Source organism: Chiloscyllium punctatum, chromosome 3 (genome assembly GCF_047496795.1).
Source record: "Chiloscyllium punctatum isolate Juve2018m chromosome 3, sChiPun1.3, whole genome shotgun sequence".
Taxonomy (NCBI): domain Eukaryota; kingdom Metazoa; phylum Chordata; class Chondrichthyes; order Orectolobiformes; family Hemiscylliidae; genus Chiloscyllium; species Chiloscyllium punctatum.
Genome location: NC_092741.1, coordinates 33257410 through 33270811, shown reverse-complemented (window position 1 = coordinate 33270811; position 13402 = coordinate 33257410). Strand labels below are relative to the sequence as shown.

General features: G+C 40.2%; 1 protein-coding gene across 1 annotated transcript in view; it reads right to left on the bottom strand.

Moving 5' to 3' along the window:
* Positions 1 to 1708: 1708 nt before the first annotated feature.
* plb1 (phospholipase B1) overlaps positions 1709 to 13402 on the bottom strand; it is a 163151-nt gene continuing 151457 nt past the window's right edge. Inside the window, exons 56-58 of the mRNA XM_072551369.1 lie at positions 9139 to 9234; positions 5308 to 5382; positions 1709 to 2242 (exon numbers count right to left, since the gene is read on the bottom strand). Coding sequence (XP_072407470.1) covers positions 2054 to 2242; positions 5308 to 5382; positions 9139 to 9234 — 360 coding nt within the window. The 3' untranslated portion in view covers positions 1709 to 2053. The remainder of the gene's footprint in view (positions 2243 to 5307; positions 5383 to 9138; positions 9235 to 13402) is intronic.

The following is a 13402-nucleotide window of genomic DNA, read 5'->3' as shown; positions in this document are numbered from 1 at the left end:
GATACTTCTGACCTTATGATGGAGGAAAGGTAATTGATGGAGCAGCTGAAGATGTCCTGGAGCTGATTTGACTGACTTTCAACATTCACAAATATCTTCCTTTGTGCCAGTTTTGACTCCAACTAGAGGACAGTTTTCACTGATTGCCATTGAATCCAGTTTTGCTCATGCTCTTTAATCTCATACTTAGTCAAATGCTGCCTCAATGTTGAGAGGTCTCATCACACCTCATCTATGGAGATTAATTCCTTTCCCTATATTTGGATGAAGTTCACAATGAGATCAGAACCTAACTGGCCTAGGCAGAACCCAAACTACACATCAGTCAGTGGGCTATTCCTTTGCAAAAGCTCTTTAAAGGCACTGCTGATGGCCCGTTCCATCACTTTACTGATGATTGAGAATAGACTGATAGGTTGGTAATTGATTGGGTTAGATTTATCTAGCTTTTAGTGTACAGGACTTACCTGGGCAATTTTCCACACTGTTGGGTAGATACCAATAGTATAACTGTACTGGGACAGCTTAGCTAGGGGAGCAGCAAATTCTGGAGCACAAGTCTTCAGCACAATTGCTGGAATTTTGAGAGGGCCTTTGGCCTTTGTAGTATGTTGATTTTGGGGTGTTGTGATCACAGTTACATAATATAGCTGTCGACAATTTGTTGCAATATTCTCATTGTTTATAGAAATGCAAGTTTAGATGAGGTACTTTAGTTAATTAAGCAAAAGAATTAAATATATGACCCGAGACAGATGAGAATGCTTTACTGATCCCAAAATTCTACAAAATGCAGCAATAGAAGCAGTACACTTCCACATTTCAGATACGTTGCATTCGTTTGTGGTTGTCTTTGGTGGTCTTCATAACAAAAATCTTTGCTTTTCCCTTGGGTTGATATTTAGATGGTGGCTTGACCCCAGGATCCTCTCATAGCTGTCCATCCCCACCTATCCCAATTTCAGGGCCAGCAATCTCTGGCTGAGAGGTTTAAGACAGCTGAATGATACAACAATGACTACAAGCAGCTCCCCATATTGTCCCCTTTCCCACCTCCATTTGAAGGTTTGTTTGCATTTCTACTAAGAATAAAAAACTTGCTTTTTTTTAAACATTGTATTCATAATAGGGTAGTGCAGCACCTGATAAATCTTTGGTGTTAGTCATGACCTCCGTGATCCTTACAACCTGCCTACTGTTCTTATAAATGGGAGATCCAGCAGTTGTGGAGACAGGGTCATTGGGGACATTTAAGAGACCCCTGGACATGCATATGGTCACAGAAATTTGAGGGTGCATACATGAGGATCAGTGGTCGGCACAACATTGTGGGCTGAAGGGCCTGTTCTGTGCTGTACTCTTCTATGTTTTATGTTCTATCTGTTTACATATGCAGAAGGCTAGTTACTGCTGTAAAATTCAGGCTGCACAGAAAATATTAAATACAAAAACTGACAGAATTTCAGTTTTAAAGAGGACTCTAATTTTCAACAAATATCCAGTGCCTTTAATCATTTCTTGTCATCACAGTGAGTGAGTCGAATTGATTGAAATTTAGTTGTCAGATCACTGAAGCTGAAGAGTGTGGTGTTGGAAAAGCACAGCCGGTCAGGCAGCATCTGAGGAGCAGAAGTTTTGACATTTTGTGCATAAGCCCTTCATCAGGAATTTCCAGCACCACACTCTTCGACTCTGATCTCTAGCATCTGCAGTTCCCACTTTCTCCTAAATCACTGAAGCTATCAGCACAATGCTCCTGGGTTTCTAAAAGACTAAATACAATGTGGAATGCATAACGGTATAAAATCAAAATATAGAGAGCCATTTTCTAAAAATTGAATGCAGGGCTTTTAAAATTATCCCAAGGAAATAGAATATCCTTTATTGTGAATAGATAGATGACATAGCCTTCTCTAACCGCAAATTGATTGGGAAAATATAAAAGCGGAGAGACAAAGGACAATTCAACATTAAAAAGAATTCAGTAACATTATGGGGCAATTTGTACTCATTTCCAGTTTTTAAATATTCTCCAAACTCTAGGATTTCATGTTTAGAATGACCAGGACCAATGCTGTCCTAATATCGCTGCAACCGTTGCTGTTAGAACAACAAGCCAAACTCTTTGCTCTGCCGTGGGCACTCCTTTAGCTGTAGTAGTCACTGTTGTCAATGTAGGTTTTGTTGATGTGTTTTCTGGTTTGATTGCACTGTTTCTATGTGTGAACAAGTAGGGTGCATCCTAGAAAAGGTGTAAATAAAAATAAACATTAATAGTTTGGTTAAATGACACTTGGGTCTATGTTCAAGTTACTGCTGCATGTGTTTGTAATATTATATAATCCATTTCCTGATGAAGATGACTGTAGATTTAAGGCTTCTGTTATAGATAGAGCACAGATTCTAGGTGTGAAATTAAAATAAATATTCAAATAAACATTTGTGTATTTTATATCTTGGTTTGTTAGTATAAGAAAGTTGTACATGCACTTTGCATACATAATACATAAACAATACAATGAATCTTGGTGACCAAAAAAAAATGAAGGCAAAGCAGTAGGCCTTGTCTACTTGAATTTTAGCAAGGCCTTCAACAAGGTCCACATGGTAGACTGGTTAGTAAGGTTAGATCACGTAGGATTCAGGGAGAGCTAGCCAGAATGCTGCAAGGATCAGTGCTGGGTCCTGTTGTTTGTCATTTATATAAACAATTTGGATGAGATTATAGGAGGCATGATCTGTAAGTAATCTAATGACACCGAAATTGATGGTATAAAAAAATAAAAAAAAAGTTATCTCAGAATACAATGGGATCTTGATCAACTAGGCCAGTGGTTCAAGGAATGGCAGATGGAATTTGAATATGAGGTGTTACATTTTGGTAAGACAAACTAGGGTAGGACTTACACAGTTAATAGTAGGGCTCTGGGGAGTGTTGTCGAACAGATTGCAGGTAAATAGTTCCTTGAAAGTGGGGTCACAGGTAAACAGGGTGGTGAAGAAGGTATTTGTTAAGCTTGCTTTCTTTGGTCAGAGCACTGAGTACAGGAATTGGGATGTCATGTTGCAGCTGGACAATACATTGGTTAGGTCACATTTGGAGTACTTTCTTGCTATAGAAAGGATAGTATTAAATTGGAAAGGTTACAAAAAAGATTTACAAGTATGTTACCAAGACTGAAGGATTTGAATTATTAGAAGCTGGAGAGGCTGGCAGTTTTTCCTTCGAGTTTAGGAGGCTGAGGGGTGACATTTTAGAGGTGTATAAAATCATGAGGGACACAGAGAGGGTGAATAGACAAGGTCTTTTCTCCAGATTAGGTGAATTCAGAACTAGAAGGCATAGGTTTAAGGTGAGAGGGGAAAGATTTAAAAGGGACCTGAGGGGAAACTTTTTGACGCAGAAGGTGGTGCGGATATGGAATGGTAGAGGAATTGATAGAGATGGGGTACAATTACAACGTTTAAAAGACATTTAGACAGTACATGAATAGGAAGGGTTTAGAGGGATATGGCTCAATGCAGGCAAATAAAATTAGTTTAGTTTTGGAAACCTGGTTGGCTTGGTTGAGTTAGGCTGAAGGGTCTGTTTCCATGCTGTATCACTCCTTGACTCTATGACTCTGTTTGCATAAGAACTATCTGTATTAGAATCAGAATTTCTATAATCAACCATTCAATACATCATGAACAGTTGAAATATTTTGTAATGACTATCTAGATTGAACAAAAACCCTAATTCATTTAATGAATTATGGTGTTTTCAAAGGATATGCCAGACTTTCAGAAAAAGATACACCTGCTAACATTTTCAAAGGTGTTTTAGAATAAAGTCAATGCTCTGCTGTTAAAATGGAATTTTTCACCAAAACGTCACAGATTATGGAGCAATGCGATAAACACATTTAAAGTTATGAAAGTGTATGACAGGCAGCTAGAAACTGACTGTTTTCATGGAGATTGGGAATCTGGGATGAGGGCCATAAAAATAAGATTAGAATGTAAGGGATTTAGAATAAACAGCAGGATAACTTCTCAAAGAGAGCTAAGAAGCAATGAATTTCATTTTTGGGATTGTAGTTGAGGCAGGAATTATATATTGGATTAGATAAATGGATGAAAGACTAAGAAAAAGAATTGTGCCTGGGTGAGTAAATATGTTCAGGAGTATTCGCTCAGATGAAGGTTCAACATCAACAACTTTTTGGACTGAAATTTTTGGGTTTTTTTTGTCGTAACTCTCTGTATTATGGCAACACCACACATGTTATAGTGATTTGGTTTCACTGGATAGAGCTAGCAATAACTTTAACCAGTCAATCGGCTTGGCTGGAGGTGAAAACCCTATTAATGGGACTGAAGCACAACAGGATCCTGAAATTCACCTGAACCCCCCCAGTACATTTCAACCTTAAAACTTAATTTATTCCTAGGATGTAGAGGAGAGAGACATTGAAAGGAAATGTGCATCGTGTCTAGAGTTACTCTGCACACTAAAATTTTATCAGACCAGAAGTGGATCCAATGATAGGTCTGGAATCCAGGGAAAACAGCCTCAGTGACTTGTGGTTCACCAGTCATGTTTTCCAGTCATTCAGCGACCTAATTAGTTGCCAGTGAGGATGCATGAGTGTCCGTTCCTAAGATCTGTCACCTTTTGGAGAACCAACAGCTCAACAGCATTACTGGAAGTGGTGACAAATGCTGGGACTACACCTGGAAGAGGTGGATGCCACTGAAGGATGCAGCCCTCCCATCAAGCTAAATGGGATCAGAGGTCAAGGGAATCAGAGGCAGGAATGCTTTGGTGAAGGGTGTTGTCATTACCATAGGGATGGACCATTACTGCCAGGGGCTCTGCTGCAGACCATAGTATGCCATAAATCTAATTAGCTCCCACCATGCCCAAGGTAAGCTGTATTGGGGGAGCTAATTAGGTTTCCTCAGGCATTCTTCCTAGATGGCAGCAGTAAAACTTCAGTAACAGGTGGAAGAGGCCATTAACTGGCCACTTAAGTAGCTCTATTAGCTTTTGGGTTGGAGGACTACTGTCCACCTTGCCAACAATTCTTAATGGTCTTGATGTCAAGGAAGCAATTGGCATTCAACTCTCACCTTCTCCCATTATTTTACAGCCTCTCATCATTTTATGCTCTTACCCACCCCCTCACCCTCTAAGCCCATCTCTAAAACGTTTATAAAAGTAGTCTTTTGTTTGACCTACTGGCAGTTGTCAACTGTTACGACACAAGGGAGAAGTAGTTGCCAACAGTTTATTAAGCCACTGTATAAAACCTGTTTACTTACAGAGGTAGGACACTTCAGTTTGGTTCGGTCATGGGTAAAATTATTGTAATTTTGCTTGTGTCCAGTTGGTTCCAGCTGCAGGAAATAGAATTTTTGAAAATCAATAAATAAAAATGCATGTGTTTGAATGAGAATGAGGAGAGAGACTGGTGTGTAAGTTTTTAAAAATACATTATTGGAATGTTGGCATCTCTGGCAGTGGGACATTTATTGGCAATGCCTAATTACCCTGGAGAAGGTGGGGGTAAGCTATTTATTTGAACTAATGCAATCTCTTGGGGATGTTGAGAGATCCATAGTGTTGTCAGGAGATCATTACACGACTTTGGCTTTGTAAAAATGAAGGCGTGGTCATAAATCTCCAAGTACAGGATGGTATGTGGCTTGGAGGAATTCATGCAAGTGCTGGTGACAACTGCTGCCCTTGTCCTCATCCTAGAACCCTACAGTGTGGAAGTAGACTATGTGACCCATTTAGTCCACACTGACCCCACCGAAGAGCATCCCATCCAGAACCAACCCCCATAATACCCCTGTAACCCTGCATTTCTCATAGCTGATCCACCTAGCCTACACCTATTCAGACTCTGAGAGGAAACCCAGAGCACCCGAAGAAAACCCAGAGAGCCTCAGGGAGAATGTGCGAGCTACACACAGACAGTCACCTGAGGGTGGAATCAAACCTAAGTCCTTGGCACTGTGAGGCAGCAGTGCTAACCACTGAGCCACCGTGCAGCCTTAGTGATAGAGATTGGAGGTTTGGAAAATGCTATTGGAGAAGCATTGGTAAATTTCTACATTGTGTAGATGGTAAATTCTGGATGGTGTTAAGCTTCTTGTGTTGTTGGAGCTGCATTCATCCAGGCAAATTAAGACTATCTCATCACAGTATTGTCAATCACCACGTGGATGGTGGAGAGGTTTGGGGAAACAGGAGATGAACTACTCGCTGCAGACACCCTCTGAACTGTTTTTGTAACCACAGAATGCCTGGTCCAGTTCAGTTTCTGGTCATTGGCAACTCTGTTGTTTTAAAAAAAAGCATCAGCACGGGTTCATATTTATTAGCACAAGTGTGTTTTTTTCCTGGAAACAACCACTTGCTGACACTTGTAAAATCTAAGAATATTAACAGCCTGAGAACTCCATTATTGAAATATGAAAATGTAGCTCATAATTACTTTAATGAAAAATATAATTTTGCTCTAAATAATCTATTTACGTGGCATTGTCATAAGTCCATGAGGGACATAGGAGCTGAAATAGTTCATTCAGCCCATCAAGTCTACTCTGCCATTCTTTGAGATAATGGTTGATCTGATAATGCTCAGCTCCATTTTCCTGCCTTCTCCCCATAATCTTTGATTTCCTTACTGATTAAAAGTATGTTTATCTCAATCATGACTATACTTAATAACCCAGTCTCAACAGCTATCCGCAATAAAGAATTCACAGATTCATTACCTTCAGAGAAGAAATTCCATCTCATCTCTGACTTGAATGTACAGTCCCTTATTCTGAGATGATGCCCTCTGGTCCTAGACTCTCCCACAAGGGAAAACAACCTTTCCGCATCAACCCTGCCAAGTCCTCTAAGAATCTTGTATGTTTCAATGAGGTCACTGCTCATACTTCTAAGATCCAATGAGTCCTGGCCCAACTTTCTCAACAGCTCTTCATAAGATAGTCCCTGTATACATGGTATCCGTCTAGTGAACCTTCTTTGCCACTAACATCAGAATATCCTTCCTTAGATAAGTGGCCCAGAACTGCTCACAGTATTTCAGCTGTGGTTTGACTAGTGTCTTTTACAGTATTAGCTATAAAGTATACTTTATATATTTTTGTACTCAATTTCTTTGAAATAAAAGCTGACATTCCAATGTCTTCTTTTTTATGTGCTGAACCTGTATGCTAGCATTTTGTGGTTTATGGACAAACCCTCCAAAGAATAACCCACCCAGACCCATTCCCCTAACTAATGCATCTAACACTATGGGCAATTTAGCATGGCCAATTCACCTGGCCCGAACATCTTTGGACTGTGGGAGGAAACTGGAGCACCCGGAGGAAACCCACACAGACACAAGGAGAATGTGCAAACTCCACGTGTACAGTCGCCCGAGGCTGGAATCGAACCCTGGTCCCTGGTGCTGCGAGGCAGCAGTGCTAACCACTGAGCCACTGTGCCGCCCCTAAAAGTGTGGTTCTTTGTGATCAAGGACGCTAATAGATTTTAAAGGCTTTTGAGTATATTGTTTCTCAATTTACTAAGGCATTGATTACTGCATCTAAATATCACAAGAAAATATTCAGATGATCCCCACAGACACCAACCTCTAAAGGATATCCAACTCAGACCCACCCCCTCCCTGTAACCACACATTCCCCATGTCTCACTCACCTAGCCTGCACATCACTATGGGCAATTTAGATTGGCCAATCCATCTCACCTACACATTTTTGGACTGCGGGAGGAAGCCCACAAGGCATGGGGAGAATGAACAAGCGCCACACAGACACTCACCCAAAGCTGGAATTGAACCCAGGTCTATTAGTTTACCCTCAAAATTTATTTTCTTCCTCTTTATCACTAATGAGAAAAATCTCACTCAAAGTATTTTTTTTTCCCATTGGTAGTGCAATGTCCAATAGAAATATCAAAATTATTGAATTACAAGTTATTACAAAATTTAATAGTATAGAGAAAGGCCATTCAGGTCATGGTGTGTGCTTCACATGAGCCTTCTTCAACCTATTTTATGTAACTCTAACAAATATAACCTATTCCTACCTGATGTGCTTCTGCTTAAAATGTGTGTATGCTGCTCAACAACTCCATGCAACAGTGAGTTCATATTCCAACCAGTAGCTAAATTGAGAGGTTTCTTCTGAATTTCCTATTGATTTTGTTAGTATAATGGCTCCTAATTCTGGTCTCTCCACAAGTAGAAACTTGTGCCACCAAGAATTTTAATAATATTCAAGACTTCTATCATGTCACCCCTCAGTCTTCTCTTATCTAGAAAAGAAAAGGGCCAGGCTGCTCAATCTTTCCTGATAGGTATGGCCCTTCTCTTCTGGTAATGGTCTAGCAAATTGTTTGCATCCTCTCTAGTGCTTCAATTTGCTTTCATGAAATGGTAACAAGAACAGTTATTTGTTCTTTCATGAAGCGTGGGCATCACTGGCAAGGCCAGCATTTGTTGCCAATTCCTAATTTTAAAAAATGGGAAATCACCATAGTCTGGTCTGTTACAACTGGTGGTGATTTCACTTGAGGGTCGCCTCGAGGGTAGACATTAAGAAGGAAGGGCCTTCGTAGTAACTTCACCTAGTGCAGGAATTGAATCCTCACTGTTGGCATCACTCTGCATTGCAGACCCTGGATCCCCGGCTGGTTGCACTAACTGACCCTTAGTTGTCAATCCCTAACTGCCCTGGAACTAAGTGATTTTCGCCAGTTCTCAAGGTCTAAGTAACATTCGTTGCATGTTTAACAGAATTTGTCTGCTTTTCTATTCTATCCCTCTTGAAGTGTATGCCAATAAGCTTTAATTTGCTCTGACAACTATTTTCAGCACGTTAGTCCATACATAACAATTCTGCCGCCTAAAGGGAGAGAAATGAATCTTTGTTGTGCACTTCTGGAGAAAATGCTGGGCTTTCATTCTCATTAACAAGATCTCAGGCTTCAGTAGCTGATCAAGAAGTGGTGAAAATTGGGTGGTCATTTTTGAGAGACTGAATTGGATGCGGTACAAAACTCAAGTCACCACCACTGAACAACGTGTTTAATGAGATTATTGACATTTAAGGAGGAAGCAATACCATATTGTTCCACAAGCCAATGGCCATCTCAGCTTGTCCTCGTTCACTTAAATGGAAGCAATCGACTGAAAAGAAGCTCAGGTCTGGTTGGCCAGTCTGGAAAAAACAGAGGACATTGTTCAAAACAAAGTAGTTTTCTACTGAATTAAAAATATATAATGTATGTCATTGGTGGGGGTTATATTAGGTTAATATGTGGAGCGTTTGATGAGAAGAAAGTGCTAGGTCAAGTAAATTTAATAGAAAAATAGGCAGGACCTGGTTAATGAACATGGCAGTTCTAGTGGTTTGAAATGTATTTATTTTAATGCAATGAGTAACAGGTAATGCAGATGAGATTAGAGCCAGGATTAGTACATAGGACGATTAAGTGGTGGCCATTACATAATTTTGGTTGAGAGAAGGACAGCACAATGTTCCAGGGTTTAGATGCTTCAGTGTTATAGAGAGGGTTGTAAAAGGGATGGGGGAGTTGTATTACTGATTAAGGAAAATGTTACAGTTGTACTAAGAGATATTTTGGAGGACTGATCCAACAAAGCTACGTGGGTAGAAAATAGAAATAAGAAAGGTGCAATCACTATGATGAGTTATACTATAAGTTTGCTAATAGCCAGCAGGAAAGAAAGGAACAGTATGTAAGCAGATCATGGAAAGATTGTAGTCAGTTCCCCAATTTTCACTGGGATTCAATTAGTGCAAGGGGCTTAGATGGGGCAGAATTTGTTAGATGCAATCAGGATGGATTCTTGAATCCATATGTAGATAGTCCACCTAGGGAAGGAGGGAGATTAGGCCATGTATTGGGCCATTAGCTTGGCCAGGTGGTTGAAGTTTCAGTTGGGGAGCATTTTGGGTACAGTTATCATTATTCCATAAGTTTTATGGTAGTGATGGAAAAGGACAAGACAGATTCTCAGGTGAAAGTGCTAAAATGGCGGAAGACTAATTACAACAGTATTTAGGTAGAAACTGGTAAAATTGGATCAGGGATGGTTGTTTGAAGGTAAATTTGCATCTAACATGTGGGAGTATTCTAAAAGCTAGTTGACCAGAATTCAGGATCAGCATGTTTTTGTGAGGATGAAATAGATGGTTGCCAAGATTTGGGAACTTTGGATAACAAGAGGTATTAAAAGATGAGTCAAAAAGAAAAAAAGAAGCATATATAAGGGTTCAGACACTGAAATCAAACAAGGCCTTTGAGGTGTATAAAGAAAGAAGAAAATAACTTTAAAAACTTAAAAGAAATTAGGAGGTCCAGACTGGATTATGTCCTAGGCAAGTAGGATTAAGGAGAATCTTGAGCTATTTTGTATGTATATTAGGAGCGAGAGAGCACTAGGGAAGGGGTAGGTCCACTCAAGGATAAAGGAGGGAATTTATGTGTAGAGCCAGAGAAAGTGGGTGGCATCCTTAATGAGTACTTTTCATTGGTATTCACCAAGGAGAAATTACCAAATGATGGTAAATTTAGAGAGGGGTTTGTTGACTCTGGGGTATATCAATATGGAGGAGAAGGTGGTGTTAGGTGTCTTGAAAAACATTAAGGTAGGTAAGTCTCCAGGGCCTCCCAGGATACTGAAGGAGGCAAGGCAGGAGATTGCTGGGGCCTTAACAGAGATCTTTGTATCATCTTCAGCCACAGGTGAATCCCAGAAGGGCGACAGGAATAACCCAGAAAATTATAGGCCGGATGGCCATTCATCAGTGTTAGGGAATCTATTGGAGAAGATTTTTAGGTAGGATTTACTTGTGTCTAAAGAAGAATAGACTTATTAGTCAGCATGGCTTTATGCAGCTGAGGTTTTGTTGCACAACTTGATTGAGTTTTTTGAGGAAATGACATTGATGATTGATGAGGGGAGGCAATGGATGTCTGCATGGACTTTATTAAAGCATTTAATAATGTCCCTCACAGTAAGCTGGTCCTGAAGACCAAATTGTTTGGAATCCATGTGAGTTGGCAAGTTGGATACAAAATTGGCTTGGCCATAGAAGACAGAGGTAGTTGTGGAGGGGTGGTTTTCTAAATGGAGATCTATGACCAGTATGTTCTGCAATGATCAGTGCTTACATCTCTGTTGTTTGTAATATATATAAATAATTTGGATGAAAATGTAGGTAGTCTGTTTAGTAAGTTTGGATTGGTGGAGTTGTGGATAGTAAGGAAGGATACTAAAGGATGCAGCAGGATATAGATCAGCTGGAAAGTTGGGCAGAGAAATGGCAGATGGAGTTTAATCAAAACAAGAGTGAGGTAATGCATTTTAGAAGGTAAAGTGGAAGAGGAATGCAGTATACTGTAAATGGCCGGACCCTTAGGAGCATTGATATACAGAGGGATCTTGGGTCCAAGTCCATAGCTCCCTGAAAATAGTAACACAATGGACAAGATGGTAAAGAAGGCGTATGGCATGCTTGCCTTCACCTGTAGAGACAATGAGTCTAAATGTTGGCAAGTCGTGTTGCAACTGTATATGACTTTGCTCAGGCTATATTCAGAGTATTGTGCTCAGTTCTGGACACTGCACTATAGGTTGATGTTGTGGCTTTTTCCAAAGCGTGCAGAAGAGATTCACCAGCATGTTGCCTGGATTACAGTGTATTCGCTATAAGGAGGTTGAAAAAACGTAGATTGTTCTTGCTAGAACATCAGGGGCTGAAGGACAGCTTGATAAAAATAATAAAATTATTAGTAGCATAGGTAAGGTGCACATTCTGAGTCTTTTTCCTAGGAAATATCATATACGAGCAGGCATAAGCTTAAGGTAAGAGGTTAAAGGAGATGTGCAAAGAAAAAGTGTTTTACACAGAGGGTGGTAGGTGTCTGGAATGCACTCTCTGGGGAGGTAGTAGAACCTGATATGATAGCACAGTTTTAGTGTCATAGAGTCATACAGCACAGAAATAGACCCTTCAGTCCAACTGGTCTGCACCAATCAGACGTGCCAACTTTCCTATTTGATCTAGTCCAATTTTCCAACATTTGGGCCATATCCCTCTAAACCTTTCATATTCATATACCCATTCAGATGCCTTTTAAATGTTGCAATTGTCCCAGCCTCACCACTTCCTCTGGCACTCGTTCCATACATGCACCACCCTATGCATGAAAAAGTTAACTATCAGGCCCTTTTTAAAATCTTTTCCCTCTTACCTTCAACCTATGCCCTCTAATTTGAGATTCCCCCACCCTAGCAAAAAGACTTGGCTATCCACCTTAAGAGGCATTTGGACAGACAGATGAACAAGTAGGGGACAGAGGGATAAGGACTATGTTTAGGTAGATGGGATTAGTTTAAAATAGCATCATGGTTGGCAGACATAGGGCCTATTCCTGTGCTGTACTGTCTATGTTTCATAACAAAGTATAAATAGCTGATAACTTATAGGGGTTTTTGTGGGTTTTTAAAAAAACTTCACAAGCAACTGTCAAGCTTACTAACGTTAGCTCACTAGCAGCAGAAACAATTGCTAACGACAAGAGATTTACCGATTGGGTTTCAGATAGCATGATTGTAGTCCAGGGCATAATATATTGCCTTGTTAGTCACAGAATGTCAGACATTAAAGAATGTACCAACCCATTTCTGGTTCTTAATTTATGTTGGTTAGCAGAATTCTTAATTATTTTTAAAAAGGAATTAGACAGTACCTTAAACATACACATCTCAATGCACTGCTCGCCCCTTTTTGTTACTTCATCAAAAATACTGAGATCATTCTCCTTTATGAACAAGACATATTTGGAGCCAGAATCTCTTTTTTTGTCTGAAGTTGAATAGGAATATTCAAGATGGCAGCAGAATAAGACTCTCCAGTTCCTTTTCTTTCTCTTTCTGTTTTTTTGTCTCTTTGCAGCAGTTTTTCCTCAAGCCCTCTTCCCCCCTAACTTCTTTAACAACCCTACCCTACCTGGAGAATAGAGGCAGGAGAAAGGGAGATGAGTCAGGGCCGGAGCCCAGGCGGGAGCAGAGCGAGCATGGGCTGAGTCTAACAGCAATAGCAGAGCGAGTCCTGTATGGAGGTGAGCGCATGGAGACAGCATGGCCTTGTGTTCTGAAGCCCAATTGGCATGGACCTATGTTGGAAAAGGACTATGAGGACTATAACTTGAGTACTTTATGGACACTCTTTATTCTCATCCAGGACTTTTAAACTCTGTATTCCCATGCAAATCTTTCTTTTTATTATTTCAATTCTGTGACAACACTTAAAGTATCTGAACCTAGGTGCCCTGTACCTAAGATGGCACCGAGGT